Raw genomic sequence first — 27,065 nt, 5'->3', positions numbered from 1 at the left:
TGAAACTGCTGTCTCCATTGTTACATTTCTTAATTATAGAATCTGTTGTTAAAAGTGATTATTTCTTGGTATTCTGAAAGCATACAGTCCCGCAATCCATGTTACGGGTCTTAGAATAGCAGATTATGTGAATGACTTGTGTCAAGTGATTTTGAAATGGGGTAAATACCTTTAAGCAATGCACAATCATAATGTGGGTACTCAACTAGAAAATATTTTCTCTTGTTTGGGATGCTTAAATCTACCCTCCCCCAAGCCCGTACATTTCTCTATGTCCTATTGAATAGGCAATGCATAGATTAGAATAGGCTACATGAAAATCATGATATATAGCTAGTCTGCAGTGTGATACTTCCATGTGGAAATGGCAGAAGGTTTTCAGTTCCAGATAGTAATTTCATATTTAGGCTCTCCAGAGTTGAGACAAATGGTATCTTCTGGATATTGTTGGGGGATTTTTTGAGGCTTTGTCAAATAATTCTCCACTGAGAAACATCCAGTGTGTTGTTTCTCCATTCTGCATTAAGAAACATAGAGAAGCAAGAAGGAAGCTGCTTCTCTTTGTAGCTGCATATGAACGACCTTGATTGGAGTGGTCCTTATGAAACAAAGGGATTTTGCTCGTTGACTGAGCAATATTGGTGTTTAGTACATTAAGCAATGGGGTAGTAGTATACCTCATCTCCTATCAAGTTTGTCACATTCTGCAGAGGGGAAGAAAAACTGTGGGTTTTTGATCGTCATGCTCAAAACCTCACTAAAAGTTATACGCAGGTATTGTAATTGGTGTCAGTTTTCTTTTTTGATGCTAAACCTGAATTTTTGGAGAGTTAATAAAGGTGTTTTCAAGGGTAGTGCTGAGTTCCTCTTTCTGCTTCCTTGGACTCTCAAGTGCCTCATGTCCATTCCCTACATCTACAATGCCCCCACCACTTCCAAACTCCTGGCAGTGCTCAGGAGCTGGGAGTGCCATTTTTGTGGTATCTTTTAAACTGATGTTGCAGGAATTACTCACCCGAATTACTGAATTTCTTTTTCCCACATGTTCTTCTTGTACTCTGGGTGCTTCTGCCTTGGTCAAAAATAGTCTGGATTCACTTGAACTGCAGAGTTCAGCTGATTCTGTAGCAAGCAAACAAAACAAACCTGCCAGGAAAAGAGCCTCCTCCCAACACTGCCACTGTGAGTTAAAAAATCATGCCTGGTTCCCAAGACACTGAGATTGTCTTTAAAGTCACAGGCCTTTTATTTTTTAATTTGATATTCTTTATACTTCCTTGCATTTGAGCCACTGGAGATTTGTTTTGTTGTCTTTTATTATTAAAAAACCCCAAACAACCCAGAATTTGTAACTCTTACTCGATTCCACCAGCATTAAGCAAATGAAAGTACTATGGCATTTATAGGTGTGTACATCAGAAAAAGCTCATGTATTGCTTTGGTCACCAGGCTGTATTTACCATTCCTGCTCTGGCAGCAGCTGGTGAGGAAGACTGCTTGGCTGCTCAGGCTGTTAGTTTGCCTGTGAGAGTAAGCAGCCTGTGTGTTCATGTCGCATTTCCCTCCTTAGAAGAAATTGCTTCAGCTTTTATGCTCAAAGATAGTTTGACGTCTTGGATTTAATCAGGACACCAAACCTTTGCTTCTCGGCTCTTCAGTTACAGGATGAGTTGGCAGCTTTTGTGTTCTGATTTGCTGCTGTGGAGATTCCTGTTCCGGGTTTGTGGTGCTCGGGCACAGTGGCTGGGGCAGGGGAGGGCTGTGCGAGGCCATGGGGACATGGGCAGCCAGTCCTTCTGGAGCTGCAGGCCCATATCCTGCCACACCAGCCGCCAGGACAGCTCCTGTGCAGGGAAGCTCTCGGTGGGGTGTGGTGTTGCCTCTATGAAAAAATCAAAAGAAGATTCTGAAAGGCAAGCTTAAATGCCCCTTCCCAGAGGTCTGGGTTGTCTTTGTGACAGCCTGTGCATGGCACTGATGTGACCCTTCTCAAGTTTTAGTACGTGTTGGAGTTGAGCGTATGAAGGCTGGGCAGAAGGCATTTAATTTTTTTCTTTTAAAGGTTTAATATATCAACTCTGATTTATTAAGCTGCTATGATGCTGTTAATCCTTTTGAAGCAGGTACCCATCCACTCCCTATTTTTGTATATGAAGGTTCCTTTCCAATCCAAAGCGTTTCCACTCATTGCAGCTGTGTATCATTACATGTGTTACTTTTTGGAGAACTGTTAAGAGGTGTGTAGTGTACTGTACAACACACATCAAAGAGTCCGAGTTGGACTCTTCATGCAGAGATGTTTATGTCATTTATGCTTGCTGGAGGCCCACCAACCATACTTATTTAAGTGTCATACTGGTTTTGAACATGATCCTTACAAGCAATGTGTCACATGTCCTAATCCTCTTGTTACTTCCAAGCATTGTGGACCTGAGTGCAAAGCTGGAGTTTAAATCATACATGGAGTCAGCAGCTCCTACTCTACAAAGGATAGAGTAGTAGGCAGTGACACAGGCAAGCTTGGGAGACAGTGTGATTGATGGGAAAGGATGCAGAGGAGGAGGACACTGGCTTGTGAGAGGCTCTTCTGAGACATTCCAATTAGTGTCTTGATTTACAAATCCTGCCCTTAAACCTGGAGCCTCAGAAGGTCAGTTTTAAAGGGATGCTGACATAGGGTTGATGTTTGACCATAAAGGACCTTTGTAAGCCAGCGTGTTCTGACAGAAACTGCAATCAGTGGAAGTATCTCCATCTAGATAATTCAAAAAGCCCTGGAAACAGGGTTTGTGTTTTTTGGACAGGATCATCTGGCCCACCTTCTGCCTCTGCAGCTCTGTCACTGCAGTGTTCTTCCTGTACGACTGAAGTGACTGGAAATCACAGTGAAAATGAGTGTTAACTGTTTATATTGTGCGGTGAGGAAAAAGGCATGTGTCAGGACAAGTAAGTGAGATTTAAAAAATGTTTTCACTGCTGATAGGCTACTATGGTGTTAGGCGTTTGGTTTTAATCCTGACCCTCGAGTTCAGTTCCATACATAAGGAAAGTTCTTGGATTTTGAACATTTGCAATTTCTGCTGACTTGCCTTCGCTCCAGCCCAGGAGGGGAATCAGCATTGTGCTGAATTGCTTTGAATTGCTTTGTGCTGGTGGGGGTGAAGTACGGGGCTGCCTTTAATCGCCTGCCTTTGTTTTCCACCAGGGCTGGATGGAAAACAAAGGTTCTAGTGATCAGAGTCGAAGGTGAAAATTGTTCACTGGGTGGCAGAGTAGAAGGGGGGTGAGAGGTGCTCCTGTCTCCTTGCTTTTTACACCAGAAATGCACATCACGGCACTTAGGTGTGAGACTCAGATTTGAGTTACTGGGTTGCTTGATTTAAGTCTGCCCTTACAGATTACATCTTGGATGTGTGAAATTTCAGTGGATAACATGTTTCCAACAAAAGATTGGGCAAAAGTGTACTTTTTTTTTTTTCTGAGAACGTTTGGTAGAAATCTTTCAACCAGTTGTACTTCCAAGAATTTCCTGAGTGCCTGGCACTTTTCAGCGTGAAAGACTTAGTTTGGCTGACATCTTCCACTTTGTTGTCAATTTTAGCTTTTCAATTCAGGTATTGTGCCCCTAAAAGTTGATTAATTTCTCCCAGCTATTAGCAATTTAGTTAGTCAAAGGTATCCAGACCTTCTGCATCCTGTGACTGTTGCATCTTTGGAGAACTGCATCCACAACACTACGTGATGCTCTGAGCAGTGTCTGGATACTTGTGATCTCTCACCTGGGTGCCTGCTCTCCCTTCCTCAGGGAAGGGCCTGGCAAGGCATGTAGATACACAAGATGCACAAAAGCAGTGTAGTCACACATTTTCCTTGTCTCCTTGCAGCTGCTGGTCTCTCCTCTCTCCTTTGCTCAGCTGCTGCCATTGAGATGCTGTGCTGGTTTGGGGTTGGTGCACTCGCCCTGCCGTGGCACCTCTGGCTTACTGCTGGGTTCTGGATATGGGTGCCCCATATCCCTGGGTACAGGGTGGGCTGAGTGGCTCAGGGGCTTTGTTCTTTTGCTGTGACTGTGCAATGGTTTAAAGGGTGCCAGCCCTGCAGACCTTGCTGCCTGCTTCAAGCTGGTGAAAAGTACTAGATAATTCTTGTTTGGGGTTTTTTCTTTTCTTTCTTTTGGCCTTCCCTGTCAGCATGGAAAATTTGTGCTGCTCTGAAGAAAACATTCCGCTCATCTGCAACCTACTACAGCTGCTGTGTGAGTAATTAAGTATGGAAAGGAGGAAGGCAGAGGGGAGAAGAAAGATGGGATCTCGTGTTTCATATGGAAAGCATCAGGCCAGAAGTGGCTTTGTTTCTGACGCGTGGACGGACAGTGGAGAGGCTGCGTTCACTGCACAATGGAAAATCGGTGCCAGTGGAAAAAATTTCCCTCATTAGTGTGTAGATCAGATGGGGATGAACTTCAGTGCCTCTCGTTTTTGTTTTTAAATTTGTCTGCATTTTAAGGTAATAAGGGAGAAGCAAAGAATACTGGACTGATTTGAGAATACATCCAGTTTGGGTAAAATAGCTCTTTTCTGGCTCCACCTGATGCTGCTGTCCCAGTTCATTCTGGTGGTGTCGTCCTGCAGTTGCTCATAAGCTATGCCAGCACCTCAGAGTGGTTGTGAGCATCTGGTGGTTGTGAGCATCTGATGGTTGCTATACATCAGATTCTTGCCAAGGTATGTGTTTCTTCTGGTTTTGGGTTTTGATCTTTCAGGATAGTGTTAAATTATGTTGGTAGGCTTTCCTGCACAGTCGAGGAAACCAGGGGCTTGGCTTTGGTGCCGAGAAAGGTGGTTCTGATGTAAGCAGAAGTCTCTGAGAGTTGGGGTTCTAAGAAACCTGTGAAAGAGCAGTGGGGGTTTAAGTCAAATAGGGAGAGTAAGGCATGTTTCTGTTTGGTCAGACCAGAGGAAGAAAACACTTAGAGTTTTGGAGGTCTCCAGTATCTTGGAGGACAAGGCAGACTGCTTTAAGTGACCTGACCCAGTGAAAGAGCTTGTAAGGTGATTTTCTTGCAGGGTTGAGAATTTCAGGGTGAGTGGGTGTCACCTATAGTAGTTTCCTACTTTCTACTGCAGGGACACAGTGTAGACTTCTCTTACTGGTACTTCTCTTACCTCTCCAGTGTAAAGTGCAAAGAAAGATTCTTGTAGGCAATGTTTGAAAACGGAAGAACCTGGTTTAATCTGAGGGGTTTTTTTAGAGGGGACGAGTCAGTTAAGGTCAGCGGGAGCTTTGGTGCTTGTTACATTGATAACAGGTTGAAACCTTCCAGACACAGGCTGAAATACCTGTTTCCAGTGCCTCCTGGATGAAGCTGTGTGCTTGAATAGAACCCCCTCAGGATTTGGGGTGATTTGGGGGCTTAAAAGGTAATATGGGGGCCTTGGCACCACACTGTACTTTTGAGTTGGCTGCAGAGCTCATGCTTCCTCTTCAGGCAGCCTTGATTTTCTGTTCACTCAAGATAGTTTTCTGTTTTCTGGGAGTGACTCCTTTATTTGTCTGTCTTGGATGCTGGCAAATAAGCAGGGTGCCCGGTTTAAATACTCTTTACTGGGTGTGTCTAAGTTGTCTTGGGCTTTCTGAGTTCTGGGGGTTTGTTTACAACATGAATAGACCCCAGTAGTTTGAGGGAAAACAGAAGAATGCCAGTGTAGAGTTACTTTCTGGTATGAAAGACTTGGTAGACAAGTGACTGACTGGGTGACTTCCCAGCATTGTTTCTGAATGCTCAGAAGAATGCCAGTGGGTGCACAGAGCTCTACAAAGGCTGCACTGGGATTTCTTTTTCTGACACGAAAAGTGCATTTCTTACAAGAACACATTTGAGGGAGAGCAAGGGAAGCAAAGTGTGGGTGGTTTCTTAGTCCCAAATACCTCTAGTGTATGTGACTCCAAGTCCTCAGTGCCCTAGCTGCACACTTGAGTGGATGCTCTACGTTGAAGGCTTCTCCTCAGTGGGACTGTCTCGTGAATTATTTCATGCAGCAAGAGCTATGCCATGTACCATACAGTCAGTGTTTTGTTTGAGCTAGCTGCATCTCTGGTCAGGTGATGTTCCATTATGGTGTAAGATGGGAATTTCTGTCTCATTTCCATTTCTTTAAGTAGCAAAGGTCAAGGAGATCTTTGGCATTCAGTTCTGAATGGTTTTTCTCTTTGTAAATGGAAAGAATAGTATTCACATCACACCGGGGGTTTCAGATCCGTCAGTGAGTGCAGATCTGCCAAAGTTACAGTGAATTTACACTGGCCCAGTGTCCACGAAGTCACTTGACACCTTTCAGGAGAAGAGTCTATACAAATCCCAGATCTTGTCAGGATGTGGACTAAATATCAGGATGTGGGCAGAAAACAGCACACCCATGTTAATGATTTGATTAAAACAATATTGCTGCTCTATAACTCTCATAAATTTATTTTCACTGGTGGTGGGGAGGAGATATTCTCAAGTGCTGTAATGAGAGAGTACATTTTTTAAAATGTTGCACAATAGGCCACTAAGTTGTGCTCTAGCTATATTGACTTATTCTGTTTTATAGTGAGCATGGCCTTAGGCATCCTATAAATACCATTTCTCCCCTGACCTTCAGCTAATAAATAATGGAAACTGTACAGAAAGAAATTTTCTTTCCATGAAGGAATGAGAGGTCCTGAGCTGCCCTCTATAAAACTGAGGATGAAGCATGATTTGTTTTCACTGGTTTTATAAATGAAGAAAATGTGGGTGTGGGAGGGAACTAGAAGATGTTTCTAAGAGCTAAATGTGGCCTTCCCAACACTGCAGGGTAGGATAATGTCTGGTGTAGGCACTGCTTCCCCCAGGACAGTCATACCCATCTGTGAAATGATGACAGATGAGAGAGGTCTCTTAAAAGTCTCAATGCATGGATAGAAGGAAGGTTCTCATTCTGATTAACCCTCAGACTTTCATATCTAACAGTGGAAACCAGCTAGAAAGTGGTTATAAATGAGTGTTCAAGGGAGCTCTGTGTGCACTTCTGCACACAGAAGTGCGTCATCCACAGGTGAGACTAAATTATCAGAATGGCCTTTTTTGACATTAAAATCCACTTCTGTACGCAAGTCCTCTTTGAGGCCTTTTTGCTCTGTTTTAATGATGTTGAAAAGCTGTAGTGTAAACGTGAGTCATGAAGGCTCCCTGTGTGTGCACATACGGGTGACCAGGCATGTTTCATTTTGAGAATCCATCACATGTGTACTGTGTGTCAGGTTGCAATTATGTCTCAGAGGAGAGACCAGGTTCATGAAAGTGGGGGCTTCCTCCTGCTCTGGCTGGAATCCAAAGCGAGTCTGTGTCATGTTGTGTCATGTTGTGTCATGGTGGGGGAAGGGCACACATTCTCGCTGCAGCTTGGCCTCCAAGGTTAGAGAAGGGTCAGAGAAGACCTTGTGTTCAGCAGGTGGGTTTTACTGGTTAATTTTGAAGGGAAATGAGATTCAAGAGCAGGGTGCACATGATGAAAAGCAATTTTGGTCTCTTGTCTTCATTCAGCAGCAATAAACTACATATAAGCAGATTTGGCCCAGAAACAAGCAAGCAAATTCTGGATATTGGCACTGTTAGATCATGAAATTCTTCTGCCCAGGTGCCATTTCTTAATGTGTGCCTCAGTGGTGCTTCCAGTGTCCTTTGAAATCCACCTGATGTGAAGCCTTGCGTTCCTTGGAAGCCTGTGCTAAAACCTAATTTAGGGGAGGAATGTCTAACAAGACATTTTTTCTGACATGTCTAACAAGACATCTTTTGCTGCTCAAGTCTTCCCCCTCCTATATTCTCTCTCTCCTCTGTGAGCAAGTCTGTTGCTTTGTTTGGATTCACCCTGTTTATAGCTGCACAAAGCTGTGATGCTTTCCCTGTCTTCATCCGTATTAACTATTTCAAAGATTTTTTTATCTAAATATGAAATAAAACTCCTGCTCATTGACGGGAGATTACAACTCTGACTGCAGAACTGACATGATAAATAGTAATAAAGGTGCATGTCCCTTTGAGTTTTGTCATACTTTCCATCTCTCTGTTCCTTCCAGTTTGCCTGTGTATCAGATGCTTAGAATATGTCCTCAAAGCTATATTGGTCTTCCCTGTGTCTTACCTGTTCTAGGACTCTTGTCAGCCTTACTGGATCTCTGCTTTGTGTTAGGTGGGCATGTTGTGTTGCTGTTTCTTCCATAAATGCATTAATTTGTGTTTTTCCAAATTCAGTCTCAAGGATTCATTTCCTGCCACTATGTGGTTTTCTTTATAAACTGCCTCTTTCTGCCGGCATCACAGAAAAATGTAGCCCTTTTCCCTGCTTTTCTTCACAATCAGAACTTTTTATGAGTTTCCTTAGTTTTCCAATTTGTTTTTATTAAGCATGTTTTTATAACAAGGGCTGTGATCCATCAGAGTAAAGGGAAACAAAAAAAATGATGCCAAATTTGTGTTTGCTTGTTTAATGAAACAGACTTTAAACGGGATGAAGTCAAATTGGTGTTGATGACTTGATGGTAGCTGGTTCTAAGTGCTGGCTTTTGACAGTGAGTCATGAAAGATCTCAGCATTTCAAAGAGCCTAAAAGCACAAATATAACCATGGGGTGGTATTAATATTGGGAAAAGCTGTTAGGGCTGCTGTGCATTGCTGACCTTCGCTATGGAAAAAGTATTTGTATGCTGATTAGTTAGTTAAAGACCACTGGCTTTGTGGTTGATGGATGTGAAATGGTGTTTAACCTGGACCATAGTTAAAGGGTAAAGGCCCCTTGAATTTGGGTGCCCACCCAGCACACCTCTACCCTTCTCTTCACAATGTGGGCAGGGAGCAGCCTGCCCAAAATGCTGTGTGGTCAGTAGTGGGGTCCCACTGTTGTCCCTCTGGAGAGTCCCCCTGCTCTGCCACCATCCACTGTGGTGAGTGACTGTGGTGGCCTTGAGCAGTGTGGCGCCATGCACCTTAAAGGAGGATTTGCCAAAGCCCCTCACATAAGGCAGAGGAGCCTGCCTGAGCCAGGGGAGGGATGGAAGGGGGACACATGAACCTAGCTGCTCTAGGCTGCGAGGTGCTCTCCATTTGCTTGTTGGGACACCCTGGACTCTGGGCCTTCCTGCTGTGTTTGTCCACTCTGCTGCTTTTAACCATCTCTGCTCCTTTGAGTCAGCTTGGGCTGCTTGCATGACAAAGAAGTATCTCCCTAGCATTTCAGAAGATGGGTGATTCCCTTTCCTTCCTGTGCGGAGGGAAGCTGCTGGCTCCATGCAGGGTCTGCTGGGGTTAGAACAAAACAGTTGGGCCTCACCAAATAGCGGTGAGGCACACAGCTGGCTGCAGGCAGCAGGGCTCTGTGGGTTCTTGCTTGGTTCTGCCTCTGTGAAAACTTCTTGCAGGAACTGTAATCTACCTCCCCTTTATTCAAAAAGCTTTCAAGCTGTGGGTATCTGTGAGGGATTTTTGTGTGGAATATGAGGACTGTAAAAAAACAGGTCCTAAACCATGTGCCATTGCTAATGATTCTGCAGACCAGCATGTAAAAAGCCAAGTGTTTCAACAGAAATTAAGGAGTGAAAACAAAGAATCTGCTACAATGATACATCACGTGGCACCATCCTTATGACTTGATAATGTGTTTGCACTGGTCTACATCCTGGGTGTATTTTTTCATCTAATGATTTCCTGAAAGAGTTGAATATGCAGAAAATTCACTGTCCTTCTAGATGCTAATCCGAACAAAAGCTGAAGTTCAGAAATAAAATATGAATGACAAAATTGTAGGAAAGCAGTACTCTCTACCTAACTCTTATGTCAGTACCAGAACTGTGTTGGCAAGTTTGAGCAGTCTGTAGCAGCAAAAATCCTTAGCAGTACCCCAATAAGTCGGAGAACCTGACACCTACCGTCTTCGAAGCAAAACTTGCAGGTTGCCTTTTTGAAGATCAAATTTTCCAGGAGCAACAACAGAGCTGTTTCAGCAGAGAAAAATACATGCCTTTTCATCCAAGACCCAGAGGTTTCGAGCATTCAGATATCTGATTTGAGGGTTGGGCTTTGAACAGATAGGATGCTTCACAGCCATTGTCCTCAGAAAGCAGAGAAGCTGTAGCATGCCGATTTTACAGGCTGGGAAACTGGGACACCCAAGCTCTCAGTTGTTGGAGAGAGGAAGTCAAGAGCAGAGCTTGAAAAGGATACCAGCTCCCTGATCTCCATTTTAATTAAATTATTTCTGCAATTGTCTTCCCTGGCAGTTTAACTGGTGGAATGCGGTCTAGCAGAGGAATTTTTGGCTGTAAAGTTTACAGGAATATTTTTCTGGGCCAGATCTTTGCTCAGTGTAAATTAAGATGACTCCACTAGCTACGATTATGGCACCAGCTATTTACTCCTCCCTCTGAGAATCCGGCCCTGCTGTGCAGACAGTAGGCAGTGTCATATAATTTGTTCTTTTTAATTTTAGTCTGTCTAGACACTTCTGCAGCACCCCTTTCTGGGAGAACTTTGTGCCAGCAGCTCTGAAGCAGCACCACACTTCTCTGGTGAGAAACGCTTACCAGACACAGTGTGGAGGTGGCCTGGTGTGCTCAAACTCAGCATTTTTAACCTTCTTGGTTGAGGGTTTGGATATGATGGTCTCAGTGTTTTTAGGTGAAGAGGTGGCAGAGGGGAAAGAACAGCAGGATTTCTTCCCAGTGAAGAGGAAGCGAGTCCATTGTTTTCTGGTTTTGACAATGTGTTGTCCCAGATGAGTGCTGGACAAACGTGGATGGTGCTGATGCACCATTGCTGTGGTAGTAATTTTTTTCCAGCGGTGGGTGACACCTCTCTTTGTGGGTAAGAAGGTCTTTTTCATGGTTTTAAAGGCCATGTGCCAGCCTTTTGTTTATTATTAGTCAGTTCTTCCTCCCATGCCATTACTACCACTTAGCCTTTAGCTTCTCTGATACGTTTTCTCCCAGTCTGAGTCACCTGGTATATAGCGGTAGTACTGCTCTAGCTTTCTGCAAACCTGTCACCAGGCATACACAGGACCCAGTTTTTACAAAATTCTCAGATTTGTTGGCCGTAGTTAGGCAGGTGATTAGCTAGGACTGTTTTTCTTTGTGTTCCATTCTCTTACCATTCCTGAATTACCAGGACTGTCTGCAAATGTGTTTGTCAAGAGTCAAACTCAGAAAGGCCATGACTCTGGCTGGGGCTCAGGAGCAGCAGCAAGATATATGTGTGTATCTATTTAGAGAGAGATGTGCCTTTTTACTGCTAATATTTCTGCTTGACTCCAAATGCACTTAATTGCTAATTCTCATAATAATTTTTAAACATTTGCTAAGCATTAAGTCCTTCTTTCTGTTGTTAACCACCTACATTTATGTGTCTATACCCAGCCCCCACAATGAAGGGTATTCATGGCTGCAGAAACAAAAGCCTGAAGATAGAGATCCTAAGTTGTTAAAAACAAAATTTCTTTTTGAGAAAACCATAAAGCACATACTATTTCTAGGATTCCACCCGAGCTTGATCAATACTAGTGAAGCAGAAAAGCAAAAAAAGCAGCTCCCAAAAAAGCAGCTTCCATGAAAATGGGAAAGAGATTCTTTGTGCAGCCTTAATGATTTTGAGAGAGACGTTTCCCCTGTGAATTGCTGTAGGAGTTTGCACCCCTTCCCCCACGCTCAGCAGAGGCAAGAACATATGACTATCCTCATGTAAGGCAGCGCAGTGTTAATAATGCTGCTGTATTGATCAAATTGGGCTGCTTTGTCACCAGGGACATCTGGGAGGATTTATTCTAACTCCTAAGGCTGTGCCTCCTAAAGTGCATTTTCCAGGCCTTTCACTAGGCAAAGGGTGTGCTGTGCTTTTGTCTAAGCGTGCAGGAGCAACATTTGCAAAAGATTTCATGGTGTCCCACCATCCACTGCCTCTATCACTGCTTCTCACAGGGCTCTCACCTCCCTCCCACTCACGGCTGGATGTGGCTCAAGTTCAAAATTGCATTGTGGCAAGATCCAGTTGTTTGCCCTTGGAGAGCACCTGGAGGAGCAGGCACTGTTTGCTGGAATGTGGGTAAACACGGGGTGATGGGAACAGGAGAGGCTTCCTCTTTGCTTAGAAAGTGAGCAAAACATCAGTAAGAAAACAGCACAGAAGGGAAAACATGTGCAGGAGGGTTTTATTTCTCCTCCCGTGCCTTCAGCTGATATTCATGACCTTGTTAAAAAGATTAGACTGCTTCAGAGACTGCACGTGGTCATTTTTCAGTGTAGGGAGAAACCGAATGTGGCTTTTATTTTTCCATCTGATAAATTGCCAATTTCAGGTTTTACTTACAGAGCACTCTGAGTAGTCTGAGAAGAACACGATCACCTTGATATTATATTTATGAGTAAAAATGGTATGAGGCAAAGAAAGCTCTTAGCTCACATGTAAAGAAGACTTTTAATGCAGTTTTTGTTTCCAGGAATGCATCATTGCTCATGGCAGGGAAGGGACATATTAGGAAGCTTGACAGGAGGACTGAAATGCCTAGGGGTACTCAGGAGCTTGAAGGAGCAATTTGCTATCATGCTTGTTTGACAGGTGTCAGGAGTCTGGTGCTGGGTAGTGATGGGGCATCTGCAGAGCAGGGAAGGGTCAGAGACACTTGAAATGGAGGAAATCCCTTGAAGCTTGCTCTGGTGGCAGTCAGAGCACCTCCAAGGTGCTCTGAGCAGAGCCCACGTGTTCAGAAGTGCTGCCGTGTATCCTGAAGGGATCAGAGTGACAACCAAGTCGTAAGTCATGCCTGGAAAATTATCCTGAATGCATAGGCTGCCAGTAGTGCTGGCTGTAGCTAAAGAAACACAGTTTGAGTGTGTTTCTGTCTCTCTCCGAGTCTCAGTTCCTGGACTGCAGGATCTGAAGCAGATTCCTGCAGCAGCACCGGCCACCACGAGGCATTTGGGCCTTCCATTGAGCTCTGATATCATGCAACTGCTTGGGAAGTCTAACTGCGTGGGAAGTGCAACTGCTTGGGAAGCAGAGCTGGCTGGAGGTGAAGCAGAAGAGTGCTCCCAGGAATGCTCCCTGTGAAGCAAAGACTCAGCCTGTGGTCTCACATGCAGCTCCTCTCCCACCATAAAGGCTACCTTTGTATGTTTATAACCAAAATAAAATTGCAGTTTCTGACAGCTGTAATTTGTACTTGGAGGAACATAATGTCTGTATTTGCTGTTGCAGGGATTGTACCAAAGCATGGTGACAGAGGTCTGAAGTGTTTGGGATGACAAGAGCTGGCTGCAGATTCCACCTTTGAGGGCTACTAAAAACCAGCTTTAGTTAAACGGTGTTAACGATAAACAGAATGCCAGGAAGGATTGGCTGTACCATGAGAGGACCCCCCTCCTGCAGCTGGAGAGGCCGTCCTTCCTCAGTTCCCTCCCATCCCCTTCCTGCAAACCATGCCAAGAGAACCTGGCTGTAGTCTTCCAAGCTGTGACATTGGAGACTTCCATCACATCTCAGAAAGACAATAGAGGGAAGGAGTGGTATAAAGCCAACCCACAAAGACAGGCTTATCTTGGAAGATGCCGTGTGGACTTAAGTAGAGTGGAAAAGGGAAACTGGGGAAAATAGGACACTTAAGGTAAACTAGCTACATTTTTAAAATGTCTGAGTTGGAAATATGCCAGATAAGGTGTCCACTGCTGGGTTTATAATGACTACAATATGTTTCCTCTTTTCCTTGTTGGTAAGTGGGTTTTGTTTATTTCCTTTTTGGAGCATGGTGAGGGACCACAGTTCCCTGCAGTGCATTTTCAGTAGGGAGCTCGAGCTCTCTATGGTGGTTTAGTGGGTAATGCTGTGGTGCTGTGAACATGACATCTTCCAGTTCCTGGCATCATCATTTGGGTCTTTTCCTCCCAGGGAAACATGCAATGTTGAGTTTCATTTGGTTTGCTCAAGGAGGATACTTAAGGATGGGGCTGGAAAGCTGAAAGCCTCATGGAGAGCCTCTCAACAGTGTGGGTGCAGGCAGAAGGAATGCCAAGAGCCTTGCCAGTGGAGAGATGGGTTCCTGTGGTATCACCTCTGCACGGTGGTGCTGAGTGTTGTGCTCAGTGATGTGCCTGGAATTAATTTGGGAACCCTCCCAATTAATTTTAGGGGGAGAGGTGCCAACACAAACGAGTCAGGGCCTGGTGTTTTCCACAGTATCCTCCGATACATTTCCAAGGATATTTTGCTAGGAGAAAACAGAAGGTTTAAAAGAAAACCTGAGAAGGAACAATGACTTGCCTTGACTGTGAGGCTCCTGCCCAAGTAAAGAGTGTTGCTGAGGAAATGCAGTTTGAATAAACAAGGGAAGGAGAGAGTGCTGATATGGGAAGAGAGGTTGAAAATTAGAGCCTCTCTGAGGTCCTGGAGTCAGGTTTCTGAGAAGGGTTAAACAGGTTCTGTCCCATCTTTGTCCTTCAGGAAGAGCAGAGCTTCTCCTAACCTGTTTCTGCTGATGCTTTGTCACAGCACCTAGCCTCTGCTTTTCACCAGCCTACTTAGAGTAACGAAGTACCACCCTTTGGGCCTTTCTGCATTGTTGTCTCTGTGGACTGCTGCAGTGTGCAGGTACCCATACAGGGCATTCCTGTGAAGGTATGTCATCATGGCTTATCATATAGTGACAAAAGACAGGCTTGTGCACAGAAACCCTTGAATTAATCCTGGTGGTTTCTTGGATGCTGGGAAGTCATCCTATCTTCCAGGAATGCCAAAACATTGCATTCTTTCTAGGTTATTTTCTGGCTTCTTCGCTATTAATAACTTTGTCCTGAAATAGCACTTTCATATTGCAGCATATTAAAATCATAACAACTGGGTGGGTGTCCACAGTCAACAGACTGAAGAAAGTGAGCCAGTGTGTGAGCTGTGGTTGTGTCAGTTGGCTCACAGAGGTGTGCTGACTCTGGGCAGCTGGGGTCTGACCTGCTGAGCTTTCTCAAATCAACAAATGGCAGGGCTCTTAGCGGGATCTCCTGGCTTCCCGTGCAGCCAGTACCGTACGGCCCTCTGGGAGCTGATGTGAGGCTGATCTGTGATCCTTCCACAAGGAGTGAGCAGTGCCTCATCCAGTTCTGACAATGCACCTTGAGTTGCTAATGATATCCACCAAAGGCTGTGCCAGATGCCCTCTCCTTTTTTTGATGTAATGCATTTTGGGGATACAGATCTCAGATGCCTGGAGCGGCTGCCTGGGTTGCTGCTGAGCGTTTGGGCCAATACTGGCAGGCTCTTTACCAATGTGCTCTCACAAATTGCTGTTAAAGAGGACCATGTTGCTTTTATCAGGGTGTGTAGCAGCCTGAGTGCACTGCCTGTGAGATTTTGAGGCTGATCAAAATCGCTGGTGGCTAAGAGTTTTGGAACAAGAGCCTTGGCAGAACAGTGCAGAAATGAAAAGCAATGAAAAAACACCTTTGACTGTAACATAGCATCCTTTGGAAGGCACCTGGTTTTAAAGTGAGATACACGTTTACCTGCAATGGGACAGTCAAGCATGAAGGCTGTTGTTTCTGTCCACGGATCATGATAACTCTGGCCTAGAAGTGGCAGAAACCAGTTTGTGCATATCCCATATAGATGACCCAAAATTAAAAAAAAAAAGAGAGAGAAAAGAAACAAATCCAAGTATCAAGACATCTGAGAGTTGTTTTTACATTCTTCCTATTTTTCCATTTAGGTCATACTGTCCCTAATAAAGTAGACAAGATTTGTAATAGAAAAGAACCATCTCCAGCCATCAAAAAACATGTCAAATTCTGTTTAATGTAAGCCACAGAGTTAAGTGTTGCTAATCATGAGCAGCATTTCATGGATTTTGAGTGTTGGCAAGGTCTTCAGCTGATGTAAACAGGAACCATGAAATCAGGGCTGCTGTGTGCTGATTTACCCCAAGTGAGAATCCGGTTGTGCTTCCCATTGCTTTGTTTCTAGTCTGAGTTTTTTTGTCTTGGCGCAACAGTGAAACTCAAGTCTGTTGTCTTCTCTTTTTCTTGCGCAGATTGGCATATTTATCACAGTAGCACATGCATCTTCTTGCTCTTGTAAGATAACAAGTTGCCCAAATGATTAAAAAGAAATCAAAGAAAAAAGCAGCAAATGGCTTTTTGTAAATGTGCTTGGACAGTTGCTGTGCTCCCAATAAAGTCTAAACTTCAGCCAAACAGCCCACTGCTCCCCACATGGCTGGAGGCAGGCTTTGGTCCTATATGTTTATTATCGTTTAGAAATGGTATAAATGCTCCTCTATTCTTTTTTGTTCTGCCCTTATTCTACAACGCATTCCCCTTCTTCCTCCTGCTTCCTGTTTCCCAGACAGGTCCCCACCTCTTCCTCCCCACAGCCAAAAATAATACAAAAGGGAACATACAAAAGGTTTTTCGAGCCCTGAGATGTGATAATGAATGGGCGTCATGTACAGAGTAGACACAGTAGTCCCAGCACAAAAATGTTGATCACGCAAAGTCAAAATGAGGAATTGCACGTTTTTGGATTAGGAATTCAGTGTTATGCATCCTCTTGTTTAATATATTCTTAGGTCAGAGCAGACGAGAGGACTCACAACCCAGGACTCTTACAAAATATTCTGTGTATTGAGTGTATTGATCACATATCTTCTCCAGGTTTGGTTTAATAAGCTAATTGTGACAGACTGCGCTTATGAATGTGCTGTTGCCTGAGAGTGCACAAACGCAACTGCTGTATACGTTTGTGTCAGCTGTTGAGTAGGAAATGTTAAGATATCTCTGGATGTTAATAAAACATCTCTAAAGAGTACATTTTTTCATTCATGAACCTAACCAGAGTAATTACAAGGAATCCAATTCTGCTGTGTAACCCCACTGCAATACTTTCTAAGGATGAATCTTGATTGAGGATCGAGACCTAAAATATTGCTCTGCTTTGTACATTCCACCGTCGTCAGCATTTGCTTTTGCGTATCCACTTCCTGTGGGAAGTTTACCACACTCTGGGGCATGCTTTGAACCTGATCCTTTGATTTCAGTCAGATTTTCAGGAGATAGGACAGGCAATTCAAGGAGCTAATTGTGCTTTTTTTGCTGTTTATAACACTAAACTAAAGCTGCTTCCAAACTGGATGACAACAGGTTAAATACACGCTTGATGAAGTTTGGAGAAAAGTTTGCAGTGAGGGCCACTAGCCAGCTCACTCAAAGCCATCCAAGGTTGTTATATAAATAAATGCTCTCTTCAGAAACATTTTGAAACACTCTATATATAATTTTTCAGATGGTCATTGTATGGCTCCTTGCTGTCATGGCAGCATGCAGGGTATGTGGTGGTGTACAAGCACACATGGCTTTTTATCATATTTTGATACTAGCACAATGGACTGCTTGCACTTTTGAATTCTTGATTTGGCTATCCTTAATCCTTTGCTGACATTGATGCTATTTTTTAATGTTGTGACTGGTCGCAGATATTTTTTCTATCTTTACTAAACAGTCAAAAAAAACCAAAACAAAAGCCCTCCAAAGCCCTGGTTCAGTGTTTGCAGATTTCTTTCATCCTTTTTTTTTTTCTATCTAGATGCCTATCAAATTCAGCCACGCTTAGCTGCAGTCCTTTGTTCAGTATCTCACAACCAGTGCACTGAAATTCTCTATGCTTAAGGCCTAAATACCACAGATTTTTGGTGAACAAATTTGACTTGTCCATTTGAAAGAATATTTGTTAGATAAATATATATTTCATTATTATGAAGTTAGGGAACAAAGCCTGATTTTGACTCCTTGGTTAGAGTTATGGGTTCAGATTTCTTTTCTATTTAAGACATTTGTTACCGCCCATTTCTGCTGGTGAAAATTGCTAATTTATGGTAAAGTTGATTTTGATCGTTTAAGCTTTGGAGTCTGATTAAAATCTTTGATAACCCTGGTTACATCATGCCCCAGAGCAACAGGAAAATGAATCATGTTTATGTGAAGGTAGTGATTCTGTCCTTTATATCCACATTTTTTACTTTAAATTATCTTTGCTGAATGCTGTTGAGGTGTCTGATTTCAGTATTTCTTATACTCTGGAGAAGTATAAGAGGAGAAGATCCAGGGAGAAAGCCATCTGGGTCATGGTAGGAGAATTTATTGAGAGTGCTGTTGTGCATGGATAACGGTGAATGGGCTGGTTTGGCTAAATATACTTCCTTAACAATTCATTCTTTGGGCTGAGACCAAGAGGGAAAATGGGCACAGGCCATTATTGTATTGAAGAAATTAGCAAACAGAGACTTTAGTCCTGTGTAGGGGAGTCAAGAATAAATAGACTTGTCCATTTCAGGCTCCAGTGGCTGGTGTGACCCATTCAGAGGGTGTTAGGGAGGACTGGCCTGATGCCTCAGGCATATGGTGAAGTTACCACAGGAAGACAAGTCTTTGCATATCATATGATCTTTCTTTGCTGACTATGCCCGTGGCTGCTTTGTGCACTTGGCAAAAGCCTGTTTGTTGAGCACCCAGTTAACTTGATTTCCTTCATATATATCATGCATACAAATATTTACCACAGGTTAGCTGTCAGTAAGTATCTTATTGTTGTACCTGAAAAGTGGTTTTAGCTCTCTTCTTTTCAATGAACTGTAATACATAGGAAAGATGTGCTGGCACATGACTAGCTTTGTCTTAAAACCTTTGCAATAGAAATTATTTGGTATTGCCTGAAACTTTTTCTTATATACATTTATTTCAGGCTGCGGTTTTCCATTTTTCCCAAGTGTATTTTGCAAAACTACTTATTTTAATACTAAAACTCTGTTTATTTTATTCTGTCCCAAATGTTAAGCTTCTGATGTGCTGCAGCTTTTTCACTACTAGCAACTGCCCTGTAAAAGTTGCCAAGAGGAAAAGCTGGAGGTTTTGGCAGCTGGGTGGGAACAGATGACAATCTTGGAATAGATGGGCAAGAGTATTGGGCTTTGTTGTTGTTGTTCAGGAAGTAATGAAGGCTTTTGGCAGTGGGAAGAAAATCCATCGTTCAAATCTTGTTTTAGGGTTAAGGATAAAAAACGGCATGGCATTTCAGGGAAGGCAGGTAAGTTTTGAATCTCTTATTCTTCTTAACTTCAGGGCTGCCCGACAACATCCGGTTCAATTTCTGCCTGTGGTATCAGCAATGCAAGTGTCGGTGTTGCCCAGAGTTTTTGCCTTTTTGCTGCACAATGACACACTGATACTGGGCACTGCACCTGGTGCCACTGTTTGCTCTGAGTGTGAGTGAATGGCGATGGCACTGACCTTAGTGTTGTGTTTTGGGTTGTCTTCAGGTTGAAGACAGTTTCTCCTGCAATGCAGTCTTGAGATTTTCACAGTTATTTGGAGATGAGGCCCCTTTTTTGCATGCCAGTAGAAAGCAATGGGGTCATGATGGAAGTTGAAATTTGGCCTTCACTATTGCTTGTATAATTCTGCTTTGCTTGTGTAAATTACAAAGAGAATCCTTTCAAGTATTGTAAACAGACCTGGTAGATCAGACCTGCTTGTCAGCCACATTCAACATTTTCATTTTCTGTCACAGCCTGATCTAAGTATCCAACTTCCTAATTAGCTTTTGGATAACTTCCAAGTTCAGTGCTTGATGTCCAATTATATCTGCAGTAAAATGGCACTTAGAAGCAACTATCACTTCCAGATAAGAACTTCAGATGATCTGCTAGAAAAATTCAGAACCAAGATATTAAAAAATACTTCAGCATCAATAAAACAGAGGAACTCAGTGAACATATTTATAAGGTGTCTTCCCTGATGTTCTGTCCTCAAATTATTATAAGTGTTTGGGCTTTTTTTTTTACCCTTGGCAGAACTTTGTTGTTGCCATATTGTCCTGTCTTTAACTGTGCAAAACGCCCAGAAGTTTGAGTGCTTTAGAGATTTCACAGCATGGACAGGTGCTTCTCAAGTGACCTGTTATGTTTCAAAAGTCAGTCTGTATGTGTGGGTGAAATTCTAAAACACAACATCGCTGTCAACCAAGACTAGTTCTTTGCAATTCATTGGAGCAAGTTTAGATTTATACCCTGAGAACTAGGAGTATAGTTTGGTTCATCAGATGGAATTAGGTTTTCCAGAGCTGTCTGGACCTGAACCCAGATGCCTAACTTGTGTCCCTGCAAAAGCTCCTGACCTTTGGGCATGTCTTCCCCCGTTATTCTCTAAAGGGGAGACATTGGGTGCCTACACTGCCTTGAGGCTTGGCACACTGATGATGGTGGTGGTCCCAGCTGGAACCTTCCTTCTGGTTCCTCTCTGGGAGAGAGATGAAGTCAAACATCAGCACCATGAGTGGTGACTCCAGCTCCTTCATGTCTGGGTTTTGAACATTCTGGGTTGAACTTTAACCTGGATAGCTGATAGACACCATAAAATACAGACTCTGAACCAAATCAGGTATTGGCAAATCTGGGAGGGATTGCAGAGTCTGGGGTTTGTCTTGTTGTTGCAGTTAGTAGCAAAACTATCTTGATTTCTGCCGGCTGTAGAGTTAGGTGAGTACTAAGCTCTGCTGAAAATGGTACACATGTATCACATCTCTACTGTCAGAGGCACATGCTGGATTTCTCTTGTGTTGTATTTCATAGTGATGACCATACTCAATGTGTTTCGTAAATAATCTTTACTTTCAGTAGATGAGCTTTAGAGGTAAGAATACAACTAGATTAGAGCGCATACCTTTCTCAATTGACAAACATATGGAACACTGAATTTTCCTGGACCAGTGCTACTGCAAACTCTGAAACGACTAACAAGAAGTAGGTCCTTACCAGGCATAGGACAGCTCTACAGTAGCTGTCTTGTACTGTCTGAAGGATCTGGTACTGCACATGGAAGTGTAATGGTGTGCAGTTTACATGTATTCTACCACTCCACATGCCCCAGGGGACTTGGATGGTAGTATAATATGGGAAGCAAAGAGATATTTTGAGTTACTGGGAGGGAACACACAGCATTTCTTGCAGGTGATGGAAATGCTCCTCTGCTGGGGAAGTGAGTTTTTTGCAATTGTATCCAAAATTGAAAAATCAGAGCAAGGGCTTGACAGGATTGTCCACATGCCAGACTGCTGTCTTCTTCTGTCTGGCTTACTTCAAGTATGTGGGGTCTTGCAAAGTCACATCCTATTATTTGTCAGCCATGAATCATCATTTCTTTTAACTGGTTAAATTGAGGAGCAAGGTGCAAGGAGAATGACCCTCATTAATCAGGGCAGATGGGTTGAATTAGTGGGTCACACTTTTTTATCCCTAGCCAGTGAAACTGGCTTGACAGCCAATGGCAGTCTTATGGATCTTCTTCTTTTGTTCCTGAAGGGAGCCATCTTCTTCCCTTTGCAATTTTTAAAGTCTTTATTGCTGTATCGTACAGGCACTGGGTAAGAAAGTTTAATACCCACCATGTTGCCTGCAACGTAGCAACTAAAGCGTAGTTGGACTTCATGTCACATGTGACATACTCCATCTGTTACACAAAGCTCCCTCTCTTGCATGTGAAGGGGAAGCTGGACATCCAGCAGAACTTTGGTAAGAGCATGACAAGTGCAGCTCACTCCTGTCTGAGATATTCTTGAACTGTTTTCCTACCAGGCTGGTAGTGGAAGTAGGAGAGCTATAGAATCTGAATTCAGATCATCATCTGAAGTCAGCAGTCTGTGTTTGTATCTCTGTGGATAGTGGTCAATATCCTGCTCCTCCCATAAAAAAAAAAAAGTAGTTTTTGGTGTGCTCACTGGCAAATAGCTCTGTGGGAATGGAGACCAGAGAAATTTCCTGCCCCTCCTGGTGGTCCACCAGGCTGGAGTGGGGACCTTGGTGGTCTCAGCCTGACTAGTTTCTCCAGGTCAGAGCTCAAGACAAGGCAGTGGGCTTAGTTGGCCTAAAAATTGTCATGCCAGGGCAAGGAGTGAAGAAAGCAGGCTGGTTTCTAAACCCTTGCTCACCACTCCCTAGGAGATTTGGACCACAAGGAGAGAAGGTTGCATAAGGTACTTGGCTTAAACTGGGAAGGGCGTATGGGGAAAGATGCTTTGTTTCTGCCACCAGAAAAAAAGGCAGCAGCAGGTAGGGCCCTGGCAGGAGGTAAGGAAAGGGCTGTGGCCATAACCCCTCGCCAGGCTTTGTCTGCCATGCAGATTAGGTGCAGGGCTTTTCTGGCTCAGCGTTGCTAGGCTCTTCCCTGCTATTGACTTGGTGGAGAGGCTGAGGGGGGTGGGAGGGAGGGACTGCATTATATTGTTTCTTTGAGTTGTTTTTCTCCCCCCTTCTATGGGGAGATGGGCTTGATCCACTGGTTTTGGATTTCAGAGGCAGAAGGCAAGACATGACCAGCTGGTGTCTTGAAATGGCACAGGTGCAGTGGCTGTGGGAGGGGGGGAGCCAGGAATAATTACAGGTTTGTGAAGCATCAGGCTTTGCCTGAAAAGGGCTCATCGAGAAACTGCTCTTTATGGAAAATTAATGGTGAAGCTGGAAGAACTGTCAGGCCCACTATTGTTGTCATGGGGTAGTGATGCCTTAAAGGAGCAGCACCTCCTGCTCGCATCCCCTCCACGGGCAGCCCAGAGCTGGCATGCAGCTTTCTGATCCCACAGCAATTGAAATTTCATGTCACTGTCATCAGATTTAATGGCCTTGAGTCCTTGTCTCTCCTCCCCGCTGCTGCCCTCCCTCTTTCCACCCCTAATTTGTGATTATGCTTGCTCTTTCCTTTGGAAGCCTTTTATTTATTGGACCCCTAAACCTGTTTCTGCCCCACTGGATGAAGGCTAAGTGGACCAGAAAGCCCAAATTACATGATGTGGAGAACTCAAAAGCATTACCTCTCCTGGTGGTGGGGGTTATTACTGAAAGACTATGTGGCATGTTGAAAAGCTTCTCCCAAAACCCATTAGGATTTATCTGGGGAGAGACCAGATTCTCAGTTAAAGCTGTTTCTCACAGTCCCAGAAATGCACCGTATAAAGAAATCGGAAAGGTTGCTTAAGGCAAGTACAATTGATAAGTGTCCCACCCCCAGGCCTGTGTGCAGACGGTGTCATACCTCTGATAAAACGTACTTGCTGAAGTACAGCATGTCTCACCTGCGTATATTCTGTTCTGTTCTTTCTGTCCATCTCTACAGCTCAGATCTATAATCAGCTATTACTTAAAAAAAAAGAAATAACGGGTAATTGTGTGGCAGATTTTGTTGTGAACTGGAAAGTCATCCCACCACATTGTATCTGCAACCAACAGTGTTGCTTCCTGGGAGTTTTGAAAGCAATAATCTCAAATTACCTGGCGGTTCCCAGAGAGCCGTGAGTGGGGCCTCCTTACATTCCTGTTGATGGGACCTTTGTACTCAGAAGGCAGAAGTCTCTGTCTCTCCTCTGGTCATATGAAGCTTTCATTTCTTGATCAGATGCTGGACTCTCCAGATTGAGATGTAGTTGGGTCACCAGCTCCCATAGACTGAAAATTTTTGACTAAAACCCCTTTCTTAATATTGCTAGAAGTGTTCTCTGAGGAGTAGTTTTTAGAGGTTTCTAAAATGTATTAGTTAGAATGTCTCTTTCTCCAAGTCCTGTGAAATCACAGTGGTGGTATTAAGCCAGCTATCCTTTCAAGCTGCAAGAAATGAAAAACAGTGCTAATAAACTCCATTAAAAGCTCCTGAAACTACAGCAAATGGTTCTCTATAAACAATAAAAGTTTATAATGTTGGCTGTGGAGAACACTGGGAAGTGCTTTGGTGCCTGGAGGCTTTATTGGGGCAAGCTCAGGGCACTTCATAATAAGGCACATTCAGGAGGCTCATCCCATTCTTGTGCTGATGATCACTGCTGTGGAGGTGCAGGAACACAATTTTATGTGGCACCCTCTTTGACTGCAACTTCACCAACTTTTTAATAAGGGGGATGTGTGTATTTGTGTGCAAGTCTGGTGTCCTGTACACAGGAAGCTCCATTTGACCAGATGTGCCAAAACTCCCTCTAAAACTGACAGTAGATCCCTTCTTTACTGTCACCTTTCCTTCTCTCAGGCCTTTTAGACAAGCTGTGGTCTCACTGGAAGCTTTTCTGCCTCCTATCTTAAAATGCCATGCTTCAGAATTGTGCTGTTTTAGGAACAGATTGGGCCCCAGCCAGCTACACTGAGTTAAATTTGGAGAGAAAGTTAATGTTTGTGAAGGAAGAGGAAGCAGTTATTTGGAGAGGTGGCTTTTTGTTTGTACATGGCCAGATGATGAGTCTATTAGGGTAGTTTCATATGGAAGTGGCTGTAGGACAGATTATACTTAAAGTTGGGAATGCCCTGGTACCCATGGAACAATGTACAGACTTTAATGAAAATGTAATAGATACTTTCTGATTGTTATATCTTCACTTCTAGTATAATACCTGCTAGCATATGTAGGTATTCCAGACTGTCTCTGAGCAGCTTCAAACAAGTGCCAAATCTTCATGTCTCCCAGTGTGTGACCATCTCAGGAGAAGATGTTGGTGTTCATGAGTGCTGTCTTGGCATGCCTTTGGACCATGTTCTCCTGCCCTCAGTGGGAGCTATGCTGTAATCTCTCTCTAACAGCCGTTTTTCTCCCTCCCCTCTCCCTTTCCCTTCTGCAGACATGCCTGGAGTTGGAGCGATACCTTCAGACTGAACCGCGGAAGATCTCTGAGACCTTTGGTGAGGATTTGGACTGCTTCCTTCATGCCTCCTCAGCCCCAGAGGCAGAGGACAATATACGACGGCTGGACCCCATCCTTTTACCAGTGGAGACGAGTACATGTGACAAAAGCGCCAACATGGACATTATCCTCTCCCGTGACAAGCTGCTGTCTGAGACGTGCCTCAGCTCGCAGTCCACCAGCTCTTCCACAGAAGGCTACACAGCCGTCAACCAGGCCCAGCTCAATGCAGTAACCTCATTAACCCCCCCTTCCTCTCCGGAGCTCAGCCGCCACCTTGTAAAAACCCCACAGACTCTCTCAGCGGTGGATGGCACAGTGACGTTGAAATTAGTAGCCAAGAAAACTTCACTCAGCTCTGTGAAAGTGGGTGTAGCAACAGCGACTGCGGGGACAATAAAAAGCGGGCAGAGTGACAGTGAGCAAGGAGGTACAGGGACAGAAGCATCCCCAGAAAACAAGAAGAGGGTTCATCGCTGTCAATTTAATGGGTGCCGGAAAGTTTATACAAAGAGCTCCCACTTAAAGGCTCACCAGAGGACTCATACAGGTACTTATGTAGGATGCTTCTCTCATCTTGTCCTCCTGCCACCTACCCGTAACCATCTCCTTTTATTCTCATTTAGAAAAGAAAAAATCTCTTCTGAAAGTCCCAGCTTCTGTCTATGAAACAGGGCAGTGGAAAATATGGTAGGCCAGCAAATGTACCCATTATTCAATAGAACAGAGGAGTTCACCACCTACCATTAACCTGTTGGGGTTCATATGTCTTACGGGGCTTGATGCAGAGTAATTTTAGGATACCTAAGGGATGTAGATGTATCATTCATGTTAAAACTATGTGCATGTCACTTTGAGTTTTTGGCACTCACTTCCCCAAGACAACTTTAAAAATGTTAAGTTTAGTCAAGTGTTATTTTCTTCAAATAGAACATAGCGTGGGTAGGCTTTTGGTGCCTTTTGTATGGGAGAAAGAGAAATGTGTTTTAGATCTTAGATATGCTGTTTAGGAATAATCTGTGCATGAGGCAGCATGTGTAGATGCAGACATGTAGGCATGCAGAGGCACGTACCTTTCAGATACTCATGATCTTGGACTTCTCCAGTGCTAAAATACGGTGAGAACAAATAAAAGATTGACATGGAGTTTGAATGAAGAAGTGTAGGTGGAGAGGGAATAGGATGTATGGATAGATGTGAGGCTGTTATTTTGGGTAACATTTACAAATGTTATATATATGTGTGTGTGTAAGCTGGTTGAAGCATACTGAATTGACTTAGTTTCATTTTTCAGGTTCCCTCCTCTCATTTCCTCATAGCCCCCACTAGCTTTTCAGCTGGTACTCATTGGCATTAATAGCTATGCAGTTCACACACGTTGCTGCTTTGTTCTAAGCTTCACACGTGATGAGAGATGATAAATTCCCATTAGCACCATCTTATCATGTGATTATTCTTGTTTCCAGAGGGATTGCTATAATCAGTTTTCTCAATTTTACTGTAAAATGTGTGGTCTCTTACGATAACTGCACATTTAGTTCACGATCTTATCATGCAGTCAGATTCCTAGAAGCAAGGTTGTTCTTGCAAGGTAGAAAATAACACATTAGACTGACGCAGTAAATCAGACAAATATGTGGGTTGTTAAGAGAGCTGCATCCATCACATACTAGGCAGCCCTGTAAAAGTTACATGGTCTGAAGTATAAATCATAGTAAGACATAAAAGGCATTGATCTTTTTATATGGGCTTTCTAGTGCTTTTACTGGGGATAGCCACCTTGCCAGGAGTGACCTCACCTGTGATTCAGTGATTTGAAAGCCAGCGGAAGTAGTACAATCATTTTAAACTCAGCATCGACATGGTCAGAATGTTGGTTCCTTGTAGCACCAATGCTGCTGTGAGGGCTTGTCCCTTCTGGGGCTGGCCAGTGGGACGTCCCAGCCAAGGCCTTCCAGCAGGCAATGGAGCTTCCATGAAAGCACAAATGAAGAGTGTGAAAGCTGTTAACCCAGTGGTCTTGTCTGTTAAGATGTGACCCTCATGTTTGTCCTCAAGCTGGAAGTGATGGGTCTTAAACAGCTTTTCCTGAAGTCAGTCAGGGATATGACACAATAGCCTGGAAAGGGTGAACTTGTGAAGTTTTCCTGGTTTTGTCACACAGATGGGGATATGGACAAGGAGTCATGAGGAGCACTCACAAAAACTACTAATCTCTCAACACCTTTACCCTTTGGTGTCAAAATCTTTTAAAAGTTTGCATGCTTTTGAACCCAGCCCTAGGTCTGGTTGAATTTTCTGAGGTCAA

The 27,065-nt window shown here is 43.7% G+C and overlaps 1 protein-coding gene across 3 annotated transcripts in view; it reads left to right on the top strand.

Moving 5' to 3' along the window:
* Positions 1-27,065, top strand: part of KLF7 (Kruppel like factor 7) — a 61,089-nt gene that overhangs the window by 5,662 nt on the left and 28,362 nt on the right. For all 3 annotated transcript variants that reach the window (XM_039554930.1, XM_039554929.1, XM_039554931.1), the window contains one exon: positions 24,695-25,307. In XM_039554930.1, coding sequence (XP_039410864.1) covers positions 24,695-25,307 — 613 coding nt within the window. The remainder of the gene's footprint in view (positions 1-24,694; positions 25,308-27,065) is intronic.

The sequence above is a fragment of the Corvus cornix genome, chromosome 7 (genome assembly GCF_000738735.6).
Source record: "Corvus cornix cornix isolate S_Up_H32 chromosome 7, ASM73873v5, whole genome shotgun sequence".
Taxonomy (NCBI): Eukaryota; Metazoa; Chordata; class Aves; order Passeriformes; family Corvidae; genus Corvus; species Corvus cornix.
The sequence above is the reverse complement of the archived record's forward strand: the minus strand, read 5'-3'. Positions and strand labels throughout refer to the sequence as shown.